Consider the following 17,365-nt stretch of genomic DNA (forward strand, 5'->3'; position numbering starts at 1 on the left):
GAAAAGAATTTCACATTCCTCAAGGCCGTATTAAGGGTGAGGGTGAGCGGGTTTGAACGCCACCACTTGAAATTATTGCCCGACTCGGAAAAACATATCAAAAATGCATATAAAAAAATATTTGATGCATAAGAAAAAAAACAACAAAGAAATAAAACTCGCATCTTAATAACTTCCAAATATCACTAAACCAATCACTGCAATATAGCAAGAATACGCACACAGAATGACATACAGATTGTCTCTGGTACAGTTCCAGTGATTGTACCATGCTATTTTGCAGTTCAGTGATATTTCGAATTTATTAAGACGTGATTTTTATCTGTTTATTTTGTTTTTCCGTTTTTCAAAAACGTACCATTTGGCTAAACCATTTTAGCCAAATACCTTTTAGGTATTTATTTTTTCAATAAGACTGCGAAAACGGTATACTAACTTGAGGAGCTAAATTCTTACTTTGTATCATTTTGTATCTTTGTATCATTATTACTTTGTATCATTACTTCAATTAAATGTGGCTGTGAAAACACTTTAAAATCTGAGTTTGGTTAGTTAATTAAAATCAGTTAAATGAGTTCCGAGGTTCACTTTTTTCAGTCCCTTTTTCGACATTCTGTCCAGCAACTTTTGAATGTAAAACATTTGCGCACAAAACATTTGCTACTTTTTTATTTAACTATATTTAATTTTTTGTTTTTTCTTTATTCTATTTATTTTTTCTTTCATTTATTCATTTGTTTGGGAAAAATGGATGGAAAATCTAGAAATTATAAATATTTTAGACAAAAGTAAGTGAAACTTGAATTAAGTTTTGGCCCCCAAAAAGAACATAATGAAGTTATGCTGAAAATAAAGAAGAAAAAATCCAGCTCTTTAATTTAAAAAAGAAAACAAAAAAAAGAAAAAAAAGGTACTTAATCGATGTTATTTCTGAAAAATACCAAACCATCGCTGTCACGTCTGGCAATTTCTAACCTCTGAAGTTAATAACCTCTAACCTATAATATCACCAAAACTGTTTTCTAAGCTGTGTTCAAAGAAAGGATCAACAAAACTCAGCTTTATTGGATTATTAGTTTTCAACCTTTAAGAGCAATCGCCTCGCGGTTTCTGAAACTTCTTTCTAAAAAGTGGCTTCGTGGGTTCTACAGTTTCCTTCCACAAAAAGAAAAAAAATAATAATAAATCAAAACTAAAAAAAAATGAGATTCTTTCCATATTTTTCACCGAGTTCTTGCAAGAATATCTCCAATGCTCTTTTCATCAATTTATATAAACCTTGTAAAGAATTTTTCTATTACCGATTTCTTCATTTCTCTCTGGAATTTGGGAATGAAAGAAATTTGTCAAAAAAGATCTACTCTTTCACTGAGAAGAATCTCTGATGAAATCTATTGATCCCTCTTTTTGGTGGGAGGGGGCTTTGATCTTTAAAATTCGTTTACTAGGGTAAGAAAAGTTTTCCAGTACTCCGGTGTTGGAATAAAATAGATTCCCACTGTCTCTCAAAGCCTCATTTTCATTAGTAGTTAAGACTAAGAGGGGATTATTAAATGAAATTTCTTAGAAATAAAGTTAAATTGGTAATGAGAATGCGTTAAGGATAAAGGTCTTGTAAAAATCCAAAGACAAGGGGCTTTTTTAAGGAGGCTCCAATAAAAAAAAAGATCATTCTAAGATTTAATTAGCAAAACGAAAAGGTACTCGATAATAGCTGTCACGCGTAAAGGTCTAATCTAACATTTTCACAAAACAATGAGAATCGCTGAACACTGTTTGATAAGCTTTTCTCAAAGGGAGAATCAGCAGGGCATTATAGATCAGGAGAGTCAAAGCATAATTGAACATTTGAGGGTACAACCTCTCAACAGATTAGCGTTTTTAAAATAAAGATGTTCTTAAATAAAGGCGATTTTGATTTTTGTGCTGGAGACAAGAGATATTCAGTTCCACTTACATTTCCAGAAAATGTGAATTTGGTTTTTTCGATTAGCAGAATCGCATTTAATATCTCAGGAAAGGGTAGGCCCTAAAAATGTTCTATCATACCTGCTATGAAAATGCTAAATATAAGCTGAAAGTAATTATCATTTTAGAAATTCGGGATTTCCTTGTGGTATAACCCCCTTTGACTCACAAACTTGTCGGCAAAAGGGACTTAAAATTTGTCAACATAAAGATTATACATAAATGATACCTTTAGCGGTTCTGGTGATTTTGTCGCATCTTCACTTCTATTACTATCCTCGTTTTGATGATGCTGAACTTGCGAATTCGACGACTGAACTCTTAATACAGCTTGAGCTTCACTTAATATATGAGCAATTCTTTCTTCTTTTGTAGCCTCCTCTTCTGGACTGCCTACTTGCATGCCATCTTTACCTAAAACACACACATATATGTATATGGGCATTCACTGAAATCACATCCAAAGGATGGAGGAGGGGGGAGGGTAAGACATAAATAAGAGACGTTAGATGAAGGCGCGTAAATTTTTCTATTCTGGACGAATTTTCATGTTTCTAGCTTGAATAGTTTGTCTTTTCTGGAAGAATAAATAATTCTATCATTTGTGAATCAGCCTTTTCAATCTTATACAAGCGTTGATGATGAAAGTTAAAGTTAGGTTAGGTTAAATTATGTTATAAATCGCAGAAATGAATTAAAAACCTAATCTAACCCGACCCAACCTAACCTGTCACCAACCTGTAACCTGTATATATATATATATATATATATATATATATATATATATATATATATATATATATATATATATATATATATATATATATACCCTTCCCACCATTCTAATCTAAGCCGACGTATCGGCGAGTACGTGCCTATAGTACGAAAACAACACATTTAATAATTAAAAGATTTTGTGAAACACAGTTATCTGAAAACGTAACCTCATGGTGTGTGGGTTATATAGCTGTCTAGATGGTGTAACCAAAATAGTTAAAACCATGTACTTTTATTGTTTCTTCAGTCAGTTAAATGATAAACAAGAATACATGCCATTAAATTACTCTCACAAAAAGAAGCAATTTCATTTCATTAATACCTAGTGCTTTCAAAATTAAGATTATAAAATGTTACAATCGAGCCTTAGGTATCATCAGTGTTAAGAAGTATGCTTGGTACTTGTATGAAATACCCCCAACCTAATATTCTTAATATATCTTTCTCTTACGCTCAACCTATGAAATATACCAAAGTAAGATTATTATGTAATACTTTAGACACAAATTTGGGCTATATATTTGCACACTCATGGGGGTGGGGGTAAAGTATAGCGGGTCTGTTTCTCTGACGCTCAATCCTAATGAGATATAAAAAAGTGTGATGAAAATATAATACTTTAATAACCAAATTATGGAAACTACAAAGGTAATTTACCCACATCCCCCTCCTAATGTGCAAATATATAGCCCAAACTTGTTTGTCAAGAAAAAAAATGAACAAAAAAACGGTTATTCTTATGTTCTACTTAAATGAAGAATATTAGGTAGATGGTATTTCATACGATTACCGTATTTTATTAATATTATATAATATAATTTTATATAATATTAGTACCACTGGTTTATGTTTGTGACGTATTTTCACAGGCCAATCGAATACACACAATTTTTTTTACCCGTTTTTTTTACCCAATTTTTTTTACCCAATTTTTTTTTTACCCAGTTTTTTTTTTACCCAATTTTTTTACCCGTTGTAGTTTTTACCTGTTGCTGCTATGTCACGTTGTGAGCCCTTAAAAGGTCGCAAAAATTAATTTATTTTTTGTATGGAACTATTATTAAAATAATAAATAGTTTTCTAGTCATAACATCCTTTACAAGGGAATTTACTGTTACTTAGTTAGCGCGGTAATCTAAATTAATCCAGGATACCCACATAAATTTTTCCACAGTGGCGACCTTCCAAAATCTTTTGACGGGGCTAAGGTTTAGAAACTTGATATTACTCGAAAAGCATCAAATGGCAGTGCTTTTGAGTGTTTGTTTATTTCTTCTGCTTTGATAGTGTTGACTTCATAAGGTTAGGTTTTTTGCGTTTTTTTTATTACTGAAAACGGCATGGTAGAGATCCTCGCCCAAATATCTGCTTGTGTTTTTTTTTACGTTTTCTTTCACCGCCTGAGAATCACCTTAGTTTTATTAGTAATTTTTTAGTAATATATATATTTTTTTTGATTTTTTCGTTTTTTTGTTAAACTCAATAAAAAAAGACTGGCTAAACTTTCAGCAAAAAAGTAGAGACAAAAATAAAGTAGACAATTGAAGAATAATCTCAAAGAGTTCATGGCAAGTTTATTTTCTATCATTTCAACTTAAAAAAGGAAGTGTTCAGTAGAACGCAACATTTTCCCGATTAGATTTAGAATGTTAACGTTATAAATTTGTCTTTTATAACTTTTATCCAGCAGAATTTTCAGGTACTTTTTCCGACTCCATATTTCTATCATGTGTACCATTTAAAAAGAAAACAAAAAATAAGAAACAAAAAACAAAAAACCTGAACTGTTTCTCTAAGAACCATGACGTGACGGAAGATTTTGGTACTTTTCACTTTTTAATTTTTTTTTTTTGTTAGTGTCTTTTTCTGCTCTTTTTGTAGCTGCTCCATAAAAATGGAGAAAATTGCTGGTGTTTGGGGAAATCTCACAATAAATGAAGGGAGCCTTGAAATAAAAAGGGTAAGGGTAACAAATTACAAGGAGGAAACATTCACAAGGAGAGAAATTGGCGATAACAATGGTAATTAAGGCAACCCGGTTGCCTTCTTTTTTAAATATTGTATTATTATTATTTTATTGTTATTATTTTATTATTTTAAATATTATATTATAAAAATACTTTATTATTATTTTTTGTATTTGTTTATTAGTAATTAGTGCAGTTATTAGTGGACAACAAAGTTCGTATAATTAAAGAAAACACAAGGAAAATAACTTAATAAAGGGGAATTAAGGTAAAAAAATTGCCGTCAACTTTTGCTTGCATTGCCATAGTACCCATGAACTGATATATGAAGCCACTATAATCAGAAATGTTTCCCCTGAACGGAATGCTGGGAATTTTTGTAAAATTCCCAGCATTCCGTGCAATTTGGGAATTTTTGTATATCCAATCTTAGAACAAAGAACATTTGTAACTTATAAGAGTGGAAACTGGCGCTAGTATCGGCAATAAACCCAAATCCATCTAGGATGTGGCAACACTTGACACTTTTTCAAGCTTTATAATCGTTTTTCTGTCAGGAAATGAGATCAGACACTTATTAAAACACTAATTATACTAACTACTCAAATGAATTTAATTATTCGAAATTAATTATTTATTTGAAATAAATAATTAAATGAATTTAATTATTTTAATTGTTGGCCAGTACACACTCGATAATTTCGATCTACATATACAGGGTTGGTATTTTCAAAAGTGAAATCAGATGCGACCTAGCTCAAAAATGTTCAGCTTTATTCAAACTTTCAAACGATAATGGGGCAAACACAAAAATTGAAATTTACAGGAAAGCGGAAAATTGTTTTTTGGATTTCTTTTTTTTGGATTGCAATAGATATGGCAATAAGGTACGGACCTTTTATTAATATTTTATTTATTCTTATCCAGAAACATCTAAAGGGAGAAGACGAACTATTATTCCGTGGATGTCCATACCAGTCACCTCACAATAGTTGTTTAAAGTCTGCCCCTAAGAAGGAAAGGACCTTCATAGCAAGGCCGTATCCAGGGGGGGGGGGTAACCCGGTTTGAACCCCCCCCCCCCCCGAAATTTTTGACCGAGTCGAAAATAAGTCGAAAATTAGTAAAACCTAGGTAAAAATCAGTAAAATTAGTCGAAAACTGAGTTAAAAATTAGTCACCCCCCCCCCCCGAAAAAAAAATCCTGGATCCGCCCTTGATTCATAGTGTCCGTCTATCTCACTGCATAGAATATAAAGCGAAGATAGTAGTTAGCACAGTAAAGGGAATATATCTTTATACTGTGGTAGGTGGATTCTTCTGCTTTTGAATAGTTATCTAGTCCTTATTATATAGTTCGAACTTTTATTATTACTTTCATTGTTTACTTTTACTTACATTTTTTAATTACATTTATTACTTATATTTTTAAACTTTGTACTTTTATTATTCTTTGCAAAATATTTTTTTCTGACAGACTTTTTTCCTTACCGATTATGTAAAACCAAAACATTCGGATTATTGTTTGTAGAACTTTTTTCCTTGCAAAGTTTTTATCAAAACTTTTTAGCTATTTTTCAATATATCTCATTTTAATTTTGAAATAAGCACTTTGGCGTCAATTCAAGAAAATTTAGGGGGACGGAGCAAATTTGTTGTTTTCTTCATTTCTTTCAGTGAACATACAAAAAGATAGATTTCAACGAATACAGTCTCTATAAAGATGCAACCTACAGGAGGGGGGATATAGGGGTTCAAAAGTGAAGGTTGAAAATCTAGAGGACAAAGACCCTCATCCTGTCCCATCCAATTTGATACCACTTGAAAGATGTCTGTCTAAGAAATTATTTACGTCTGAACGTAGAGGCTGTGTTTCTGTCATAGACGTGTTAATTAATAAAAGACAGTGTAGTTTTTAACGAGGTCATCAATGCAGGCAAGGGGTGAAGGAGGCTAGAACAGTATTTGATTCTGACTCTCTGTTACTGACATTAATTGTGATGCCTGGTGACCTTTTTAATGCCTGGTGAAATTAAATTTAATGAATTTAATTAATTTATCTAAAAAATTAATTTAGCTAAAAATTGATGAATTTAATTGGTTAAGCGTGAAAATCGGGAACTCAAATTTAATGATAAGATCTAATTTAATGATAAAGATAAATTTAATAATAATGATAATGATAATGATAAAGATAATGATAAATTTAATGATAAAGATCTTTGTATTCATTTGTTGTTTTTGGTAGAAGTAGGTCCTAACTTTAAAAAATGAAACGTGGGTGAAAAATCAAATAAAACACGTGATAAGTGTTTTACAACCTAAGAGGATTTATTTCCTTTGAGGCGTAGTTGTTCTTGAGAATCATAAGATTGTTAATTTTTAAATTTTACGGATGAAAAGTAGTTTTGAATTTAACTAAGGGAGTTTCCTGAATTTTTTTGCGGTTAAGCATGGCAACACTGACGGAAATGTAGTTTGCCCTAAAGATTTCATAATTTTGAAACAGTCGAAAGAAAAAAAAACTTTAGAAGGCCATGGTTTTCAAAAAGAAAACTTAGAAAGCCAATAGTCATTGCCTGCCTCCTAAGAAAGAGGGAGCGGCCAAAATGTTTTTTTTTTTCATTTTGACGTTCCTGGTACTTGAAGTGGATTTTCAAAAATGATTTAATATTCGACGGTAAAATTTGTCCTGTTTCTAGCTCTTGTAAATATAACTTTTATTCCCGGAAATCAAGAGAGATTAAGTATCAATTCTAAATCCCTTCCCTAGACCTAATTCTATATTTGTTTGAAGGCTCAATGAGATTCAGAATGTTTCAGTATCGAAATACACTCTTAGAGGCATCGCCCTCAGACGAGCTTCAATGGTTTCGGTGCTGAGCTAGACTTTCTGGTTTATGGTGTTAGACTCAATTGTTTTGGTGCTGAGCTAGATTTTCTGGTTTATGGTGCAAGACACTTATTTTGCCGGGCTTCCAATCAAATTAAAAATCTCTATTCGCTCCTCCCTCAACAAGAAATAAGAGCATCTCAAAGCGGAAAAAAACAAGATCATCGATTTTTTTTCAAGTAGTGCGTGTCGCCCTATTTTATAATATTCCTTCTATTGCTTGTTTGAGAATGCGACTGGGTAAATTCCAGTTAAAAACATAACGCATGTTCTGAAAAAGAACACAGAGGCGCAGGTAAAAAAAAAATGATAAAAATGATAAAATGATAAAACGATAAAATGGTAAAAATGATAAAAATGATAAAAATGATAAAATGATAAAAATGATAAAATGATAAAATGATAAAAATGATAAAATGATAAAAATGAGTACATAGTAACTTTTCTCCCTGAAATCACAGTTCTAAGTGGTAACTTGTTCGACAAAATTTGAATAAAATTTAGACAAACCAATATTGGGCATTGGGTACTTGTCGGGTATTGGAAACACACCCAAATAGTGAAGTTAGGTTTATCCTATTGAAAAATAACAAAACATGTTGATAAAATAATACTTTAGAAATAAAATTATGGAAACCTAACTTAAGATAAGATAAGATTTTATTCATGATCAATACACATACAGTAATAAACTGTGCTAGTCCCCCCAAAGGTTCATTGGCCTGTAATTAGGGGAGTTTATACGGATCACAAACTAAGATAACAATAGCCTATTACTTAATTATATAAAAAAAAGAAGAAAAAAAAAAAACAGTACAAAAAATACAAAAAAAAACAAACCAATCAAACATCAATAAAGCATAACATAATTCACTTCTCTGCATATTATTCTCAAACCAAAAATATGATCTTTATACCCTTCTACAATCCACTGGTCACAATCAGATTATACAAAAAAAAGCAAAAAAAAAGAAACAAAAAAAAATAAATGAAAAACTATTACCAGCCATTCAAAACGCAAAATTAAGCCATGAGAGAGGCTGCAAAAAAAAAAAAAACTTATAATGACAGTCATAGAAAAAATATCAAAAAGGAGAAGAAAAGAAAATATTAAGAAATAAAAACTATAGAGTAAAGTTTATTCAGGAAAAATTTAAAAATTATTCAGGCAAAAGTAAGGAACATAAATCACATGAAAACAAATTTTTTTTTACTACTTGCCCAACCTAACGTTGGCTACTAGTTTATCCAACTTAAGCGAACCTACCGTAACCTAACCTACCCCCCCCCCGATTTGCAAATATATAGCCCAAATTATACAGATCCAATGCATTGTATCATCCATCACTTGTTTTTGTAGCTATGAAACCGGTTTTCTGAGATGTAACCTAGTGTATTTATTGAATGGGTTTCAAATAGCCGATAAGTGCGGAGCATTGTTTCAAAATTAGACAGGGTTTTAATTACACAACATTTCCAGAATCTCTGGATTTATAACAATGATGTTAGCATCAACTCATCGCTATTACGCCAAAACGTCGTATCTGAGATTTTCACATATTTGAGGTGGCTGCCTTACTAAGCTGTGCTCAAAAAGAGGATCAGCATAATATAGATTGAGGGATCAGAGTATGATTGAATATACATTGCCCTGCTCACTGTCCCTTTAAATGCTGCTCGTTATTTAAGGCAAATGGCAATTATTTTAAAATGTCAGATACTACTTCTAAATTTCCAAAGAGCAAAAAATCACCCTTTCAACTATTGAATTTAACCATATTATGCATTGAAAGAATTATAACTAAATTAAAAAAAGTTAAAACTAAAGTTAAAAAAAATTATATATGTACCATTTACTTATAACGCTTTCTTGCGCTGCACGGGATTGAACCTGAAAACCTTTACGTGAAATATCCCGATATTTCCACTATGCTAGCACACGGTAATAAAACATACTATTTGAAATAATGATGGTAATTTAGAAAATTATATATCAAATATCTCTTCCTGATATTATGCTGGTCCGAAGCAGGGTTGCCTACTTGCACCCTTTTTGCGTGAAATACACTCTTTTTTACCTCAGAGGGGATACGGAAAGGTAAAAAGCACTCTTTTTGGGAGTCAGTTCCCATTCGCTTTAAATGCCAATAGTACTTGGCAGCTTCGTCACAAGTGCAATTAACCCAAAGAAAAGGAATGCCATCTTGCACACTTTTCGTGCGAAATTTTTTGACTTGCACTCTTTTTGAGCAAAAATCGCTCTTTATTGGGCCTTGATTTGCACTCTTTTTAGACATCGGCAGTTGGCAACTCTGGTCCAAATCTTCACTTATATGCATAGAGAGTAAACAGTGCAACAATATCGTCATGTAAGTAGTAGGCTATATATCCCTTTGAAAGCAGCTCAGAAAATGGTTATTGGCAATTATTTCAGAAGTTTGAAAATGTCAGACGCGACCTCTAAACAAATCAGCGACGAACTATAATTTTTAGTATTGTTTAACATAGTTTTTGTTTGTAAATAGTTCATTTGTACCAATATTCTGCTAAAATTGTACTTTTAAAATTCTGCTAAAATTGTGCTGTGATATTCTGACAAAATACAGTAGGCCTACATTTATAGTGTATAACTGCTATAAATTTATGGCTGAATAGAATGATTAAGGAAATGATTATTTTACACCTTCGGCCCAAATGAAGGGGCGTATTTGATATACATTTTAATGTTTTGACTTTTTTAACTTTAATAAATCAAAAATTATTAAGGCTTTAAGAAATAGATATCAGTACATGTATATTAAACAGACAATGCACATTCATTTGATTTTTTTCAGCAAAGGGCAAATTATATTCTGGTCTTGAGAAGGCAGGCAGGGGGTGTCAGCCCTACTCATGTTAATTTCTGCTTATTTTGAGCTTGATTTTAAAGTTTTTTTGTAACCCCCCCCCCCCTCCCCATCAACAAAAAAAGCGCAGTAAGTTGAAGCAGTGTTGAATAACAAACTCTACCATTAGATTCAATAAGAAAATATTCCTTAGAAAATATAATTCAATTTAAGACATTAGATCATTTGTCCTCTATCAACACGAATGGGCGATATCTGGTATATTCTAAATTATTATACTGTTTGTCTTATTATTAACCCGAATTTCAGGCAGCACTCTCAAATCGAATAGTTTTTTTTTATTAAATTCCTGAAATACTTTTAAAAATCAGATGTTGCATACTACTACTAATACTGACAAATCAATAAAATAAAAGTTCAAAATAGGGATAAAATCCTTTTTAATAGACAGTGTAGCCTATAATAAATTTCACAAAAAACACCAGATATTTCGGTCACATATACAGTGACCGTCATCAGTAGTAAAACTGTTGATGACGTTTTCGTCATGAGTTATCCTCATGGAAAGGCAGTGTGGTCTCCGAAATTATCTACTGACAAGTCCTAGGACCACCAAGCCAACTGAGACCAACACAGCTGCAAATGCGCGTCCTCCATTCTAATTTGTTAAGTACTTAACTCTTTATCCCCTCCTATTTGGCTTATTTTTATTTGACCACAGACATTTTGCCAAAAGCCAAATTTGCTAAAAGCGCAATTTTTGGCAACACATTATTCCTCATCCTGAAAATATGACCTAACCGTCTTACCCTTTCTTTCACTGCAGTCTTTGAAAGTGGAAAAATTCCTAAATAAGAAAAAGCATGTAGTTTTATATAGTAATGTGTGTAATCCTCAAAAGGCCACAAACAGACCAGATAGGCTAGAACATATGGCCAGATACGAAATAGACCCATCTTCATCCACAAGTGTAACTATACTGTGGCCCGATTTCCTTGGCTCAATTGTGGCCCTTATTTTATCCACAAGCGTAACTAAACTGTGATTCGATTTCCTTTGCTCGATTGTGGCCCTTATTTTATTCACAAGTGTAACTAAACTGTGGCCCAATTTCCCTCGCTCGGTTGTGGTCCTGATTTTATTTACAAGTGTAAGTTAACTGTGGCCCGATTTCCTTCGCTCAATTGTGGTCCTTATTTTATCCACAAGAGTAATTTAACTGTGGCCCTACTTCCTTCACTCGATTGTGGTCCTTATTTTATTCACAAGTGTAACTAAACTGTCACCCGATTTCCTTCGTTCGGTTGTGGTCCTGATTTTATCCACAAGTGTAACTAACCTGTGGCCCGATTTCCTTCGCTTGATTTGTACAGGCCAATGAGCCTTTGCGGGAGTAATAACATGTAATATTGTATGCTTATCTAATGAAGAATAAAACTTATCTTATCTTTATACACAAGTGTAACCATACTGTGGCACGAGCATTATGCTGATTCAATTTTGTTCACTCGGTTCTACTAATAATTAAAAAAAAACAAAAACAACATTTTTTTTCAAGTAAAAGTAAGGAGGAAAATTAAACTTAAAACAAACAGAAATTATTTTGAATATGAGAGGGGGTTTCCCCCTCCTCAGCACCTTGCTTTTTAAGATAAAGTTTTTTACTCTTAAAAAGCTTCTTATTGTTGTTATTAAACAAACCTTGTGTTTCAGGAGTCGTTCTTAGAGAATTGGCACAAAATTCAAACTGTAGCGAGATGTTAAGGAGGGAGCAATCCCCCTCATATGCGCAATAATTTCTGTTCGTTTTAAGTTTTAATGTTGCTCCTTACTTTCAGTTGAAAAAAACTGCTTAATTTTTATTTAATTTCTGTCGGTTATGTTATCTCCAAACGCATATTTTTTCGGGGTTTCAACTATGCTGAACAAAATGACCATCTAAAAATTTTGATGGGACTATTTTGAGAAAAAATGGGCGTAGGAGCTTACTTGCCCTCTGATCTTTTGGTAACTTAAAAAGCGCACTATAACTTTAAATTTCCGTTCGAATGAGCCCTCTCCCAATATCCTAGGACCACTGGGAAGATACGATTACCCCTGGAAAAAAAAACAAATAAACGCGCATCCTTGATCTTTTTTCTGGCAAAAGATACAAAATCCCACATTTTTACAGATAGGAGCTTGAAAGCTCTACAGTAGGGTTCTCTGATACGCTGAATCTGATGGTGTGAGTTTCATTAAGATTATATGACTTTTAGAGGGTGTTTCCCTGGTTTTTTTTTGTTTTTTTTTTATCAGGCAAATTTTCTCAGGCTCGTAGCCTTTGATGAGTACAACTAAAATTAATGAAACTTAAATATTTGGAATCAGCATAATAACCCAATTCTTTTAACATGTCTATTGGTATCAAAATTCCGTTTTTTAGAGTTTCGGTTACTATTGAGCCGGGTCGCTCCTTACTTAAAGTCTGTTACCATGAACTGTTTGAAACAGCCGGTCAATCTACTATTCTGTTTTTGCATTGTTACAATACGGCCTTTAAGTAAGGTCACAAGCTGCAAGCATATAAAAACCTGATAAGTGCTCTCTTTCAGTAATTTGGTCTGTGGTCAATCGCTAGAACGATCCTCTTGGGAAGAAGAAACAGAAAAGCAATAGACTGGTTGTTTTTTCAGCGCAAAAATTGTCGAATGTTCCCCATGTGAATTCAACTACATTGGAGTTATACAATAAAGATAGGACTATTTTATAGCCAAAGAAAATGTTTTCACGTCAAATTTATTTTTATAGATAACAAGCTTGTCTTTTCTTCTAGGGCCGTCAGAAAATAAACTAAAATTGGAATCTGATGGGCAAAGACACCAACAGAAGAGGGTGAGACCCTCACAAAAACTCAATATAAGATATGAAACTCTTATAATTAAATTAAAAAGTGGCGTCAATTGGGTGGAAGGATGTGTACCCTAGATTTTGAAAAAAATACTTTTGGGGGGTATTTTCGTCGAAAATTGCCTTTCTTGTATTTTCTTTCGAAAAATGAAAAACGGCAAATTTGGCCCCGCCCCCCTAGAAAATAAAAACTACATTTTGCCTTCCTCCTACCTTCTCCCGAATTGACGTCACTGAAATCAAAATTTTCTCTTTAATTTTTTTTTAAGTTTGACCACCAAACGCCGTAATCAGGCGGAGTTTTAGGGGTTTGCCCCCCCCATCCTCCAAATTTCCATTATACTAGTAAAAACGTAATAAAAACAGATATAAACAATTTTTCATACATAAAAATGTACCCCCCCCCCCCTCTGATAAAGATCCTTGACATAGTCTTGTAACCACCTAAACAAACTCCACTGGGACGATAAACACAGACCAAGATTCTAAATTCTCTCTAACTTCTGGGCACTTCTTATTCAACCTATCCACTAAATTTTTTTTATCATCCCCTCCCCCCCCCCTTCCGAGAAGATAAAAACCTTCGTACAAGCCTAAAGTCTACGCTTAAAATGATAGATAAAATACTCAACTAAATTAAAAACTAAACTCTTTCGCTTTTCACCACGGTTGGATTTTGAGGACCTATTAGATTTAGCATATGAGTGATTCATACAGTTATGGTAAATCGTAGACAACACCTTTATTTTGTACACCCTCAAAGGCTTTTAAAGGCAAATCTTCCCCAAATTTAAAATGGTCGAATTTCTGGAAGTCTCTCTTGGTTTGCATAAAATGGACACATTAAAAATTGTTGATTATGAAGAAAATTATGACTATTGGAAATAGTGACAACGGAGAGGAAATGAAAGAGGTAAGAGATAATAATGTCCATAGCAATACGGGGTGACATGCATAGGGTGAGAGCAGTGGCGGATCCAGTGGGCAAGGGGGCGCGCACCCCCTAACATAGTGTAAAGTAGTATAATTTATTTAATTAGCGCAAATTTGCGCTAATTGAACTTGCTCCTTTCGCAAGTTTATCGGATCATCCTATTTTGCCCCCCCCCCCTAAAAACATTATGGGTCCACCCCTGGAAGAGAGGGAAGCCCCCCCCCCCCACAATGTTTTCAGCCTGTCACTAAAAAACCAGATTGGTAAAATAGTTTTATGTTAGTCAATATTTTTCTGTTTTTTTTTTTTTTCATTAGGGTAATTGGGTTGATGGAAGTGCATATCGTAAAATCAATGAAAGAAGATCAATCTTAGATGGTAAAAATAATCAGACAGTCGGTAAAATCAATTGCCCTCACCCAAATATTTTGGCTAGTGACGCCTCTTTAGCCTTGATGTGACTAATTAGGACTAGGGGGGTCTCTGACATTTGGAAAGAATAAAATTGCAAGGACCTTGAATAAGTTCTCACTGCTTCACAAATGATAGCCCTAGGAGTACTCCGTGCACGGAAATTCAATAGTGACGTATCTTCAAGGAGGTACTGTATGTATCTTCAAGGAGGTACTGTAAGCACTTTGAATTCCAATATTTGGTTGTTCACTATAATGTAAGTAAATCTTTTCTTTTCATCTGAAAAACTCTATTTCTGTGCCCAGTACAGTGTATCTGTGGGGAACTTTATTGTACTATCCTATCTATAAAAACACTAGAAATAATCATAAATCACTAGGAGCGGCAACCCTGACAGCGACTGCTCTGGCGTACACGACATGCAGAGACCAGCTAAACGCTTCAAAAGAAAAGAAAAAAAGAAAATCTCGAGGATTTGAACTTGAGGATAAAGAGATTTTTATCGCACCAAAAGATGGTTGAAGGTAAACAACGGGATATGTAGGTTGGACAAGACTCGTTCAAATACAAGTATAATTTCGAAATATATTACAAGTAGACGAGTCAAGCGTTTCAAGACGTTTTAAAGCGCTAAGAATAATCGAGAAGCAAGGACACTGGGTTCTTGGAAAAAAGGGTCAAATGGGTCTTTGCATTTTTATTTATTATTATTATTATTATTTTAAAAACAGCAAGAACTTATTCGAGGTCTTTTTCAAAATAACTAACATAATATATGTTCTACCTAACAAAATACATTATCCCTCGTAAAATACATTATATTTCATACGAGGGATGGACAATATAATCATGAAAACTGCCATACTCACAAAAGGCATTCCAACAAATAACCATCTCTTGGTACCCTAAAAATAAAATACCTAGCTAATCTCAAGTTTTAATATTTATATTTATTCATGATGCGTGTAAAGACTTTTTTTCCATATGTCAGAAAAAGTTTGTACGAAGAGAAAAAGAGAGATTAATGTTCTGTATTTCCGTGTTAAAAAATGTGCTTTTATTCCATTATCTTATTTCTGAGACGTATTTCGTCAGCTGATCACAAAAAATGAGCTCTTATTCCCTTGGCTTATCACTGTGATGTATTTTCATCAGCCAATCACATTGTTCCTTATTTCTGGAGAGAAAAATGTCCTTTTATTTCATCGACTTATTTCTGTGATGTATTTTCGTCAGCCAATCACATTATTCTCTATTTCTGGAGAGAAAAGTGTGCTGTTATTCCATTGACTTATTTCTGTGACGTATTTTCGTCAATCAATCACATTATTCCTGGTGGGAAAAGTGATTCCACTTTTTAAAACCCAAACCTACATACATCAAATAACCAGACGGTCAGGCCTGGCACGATTTGGGCCAGTAAAACGAACACACAACCTAATTGGCTCTTTTGTGTGAACTTTTGAGCCAATAAAAAGAAGGAAAATTTTAGAATCACAACATTTTTTAAAAGCAAACTCCTAGTGGTTTGTATTACTGGAAGTGGGGTAACTTCCATCAGATTGTGCGGTAATTAGGAAATTCTCAACTTGTCATTTGAATTTCTCGAATATACCACTGAATTATAATGAAGGCAAACTAACAGTTTGAAAGTTTGAAAGCAAGCTTTCAATAAACCAGGAAAACATCATTAAACTAAATAAATCAACAATGCAGGCTGCTCAAACCTGAAGTTCCAAACAGTCAAACTGGGAGAATTTAAATCAAATTGAAATTCGCAATATGCTTCAACTAGCTGCTGAATTAAACATTATCTAGATGAAGTGTATTTTATTATGGAAAGATTTTCCTTAGAAAATTAGTCGACGCTCCAAAATTCTCCAATCGGTCCCTGATGAAAATAGTAGCGATGCTACCTTCCTCTTTCAGATTTGAAAATAGGAACCTTGCAGGGGAAATACGGGGGAATTTAACGAATTAAAAAAAATGATTTCAGAGATGAAAAAGAAAAATCTACGAGGGGCATTCGAAAAATAGGTGGAATTCTTGTCAACAAGGAAACCGTTTTAAGAAATCTGAAGGAGCAGTAGGCTACTTCTAAACTCTTCAGAAGGTACAAAAAAAATAACAAGATTTTATTATCAAGAAATGTTGACCTGGCTCCATCTCAAAACTAAAAGAATACTTGAAAGCCTTCCATTACAGTAGCACAGAAGAAGCACTCGACCCCCCACCCTGTGAGGTCGAAGACATCTTCGCGGTGCCCGCATAATGCACCAGTACCATAAGAATATACAATATATAATAGTCTATCATTAATTATATGTTATATGGGTACTTATATGATATCATGAAAATCAAGAATGAGGTCTGTGAACCATCAATGGTAAAAATAATTAAAATCTATTTCCGTTTCTTTTTTCTTTTCTTTCAAAAATGACCCATTCGCTGATGTGAATCGAAACCTATTGACATCTGTTCGCCACAAACTCAATTACATGTCCTAACTGATTTTTATCATCAGGGAAGACGATGGTATCGACATCCGCTCACGCAATCGTTGACATGACACGGCGATTTCTTTTGAATTTTATTGACGCCTTTCAGAAGGTATCAATTCGTAACGTTATTTTAGAATGCACTCTGTCATGTTATTTTTTGAAGGTATCAATGATGT

General features: G+C 33.3%; 1 protein-coding gene across 1 annotated transcript in view; it reads right to left on the bottom strand.

Annotated features, from left to right (window-relative positions):
* The window catches only part of ct (homeobox protein, cut), a 251,784-nt gene that overhangs the window by 53,403 nt on the left and 181,016 nt on the right, over nucleotides 1–17,365 (bottom strand). Inside the window, exon 7 of the mRNA XM_089102897.1 lies at nucleotides 2,198–2,382. Coding sequence (XP_088959023.1) covers nucleotides 2,198–2,382 — 185 coding nt within the window. The remainder of the gene's footprint in view (nucleotides 1–2,197; nucleotides 2,383–17,365) is intronic.

This window comes from Artemia sp. Qi Xiang Cuo, chromosome 17 (genome assembly GCF_049724085.1).
Source record: "Artemia sp. Qi Xiang Cuo chromosome 17, ASM4972408v1, whole genome shotgun sequence".
Classification (NCBI taxonomy): Eukaryota; Metazoa; Arthropoda; class Branchiopoda; order Anostraca; family Artemiidae; genus Artemia; species Artemia sp. Qi Xiang Cuo.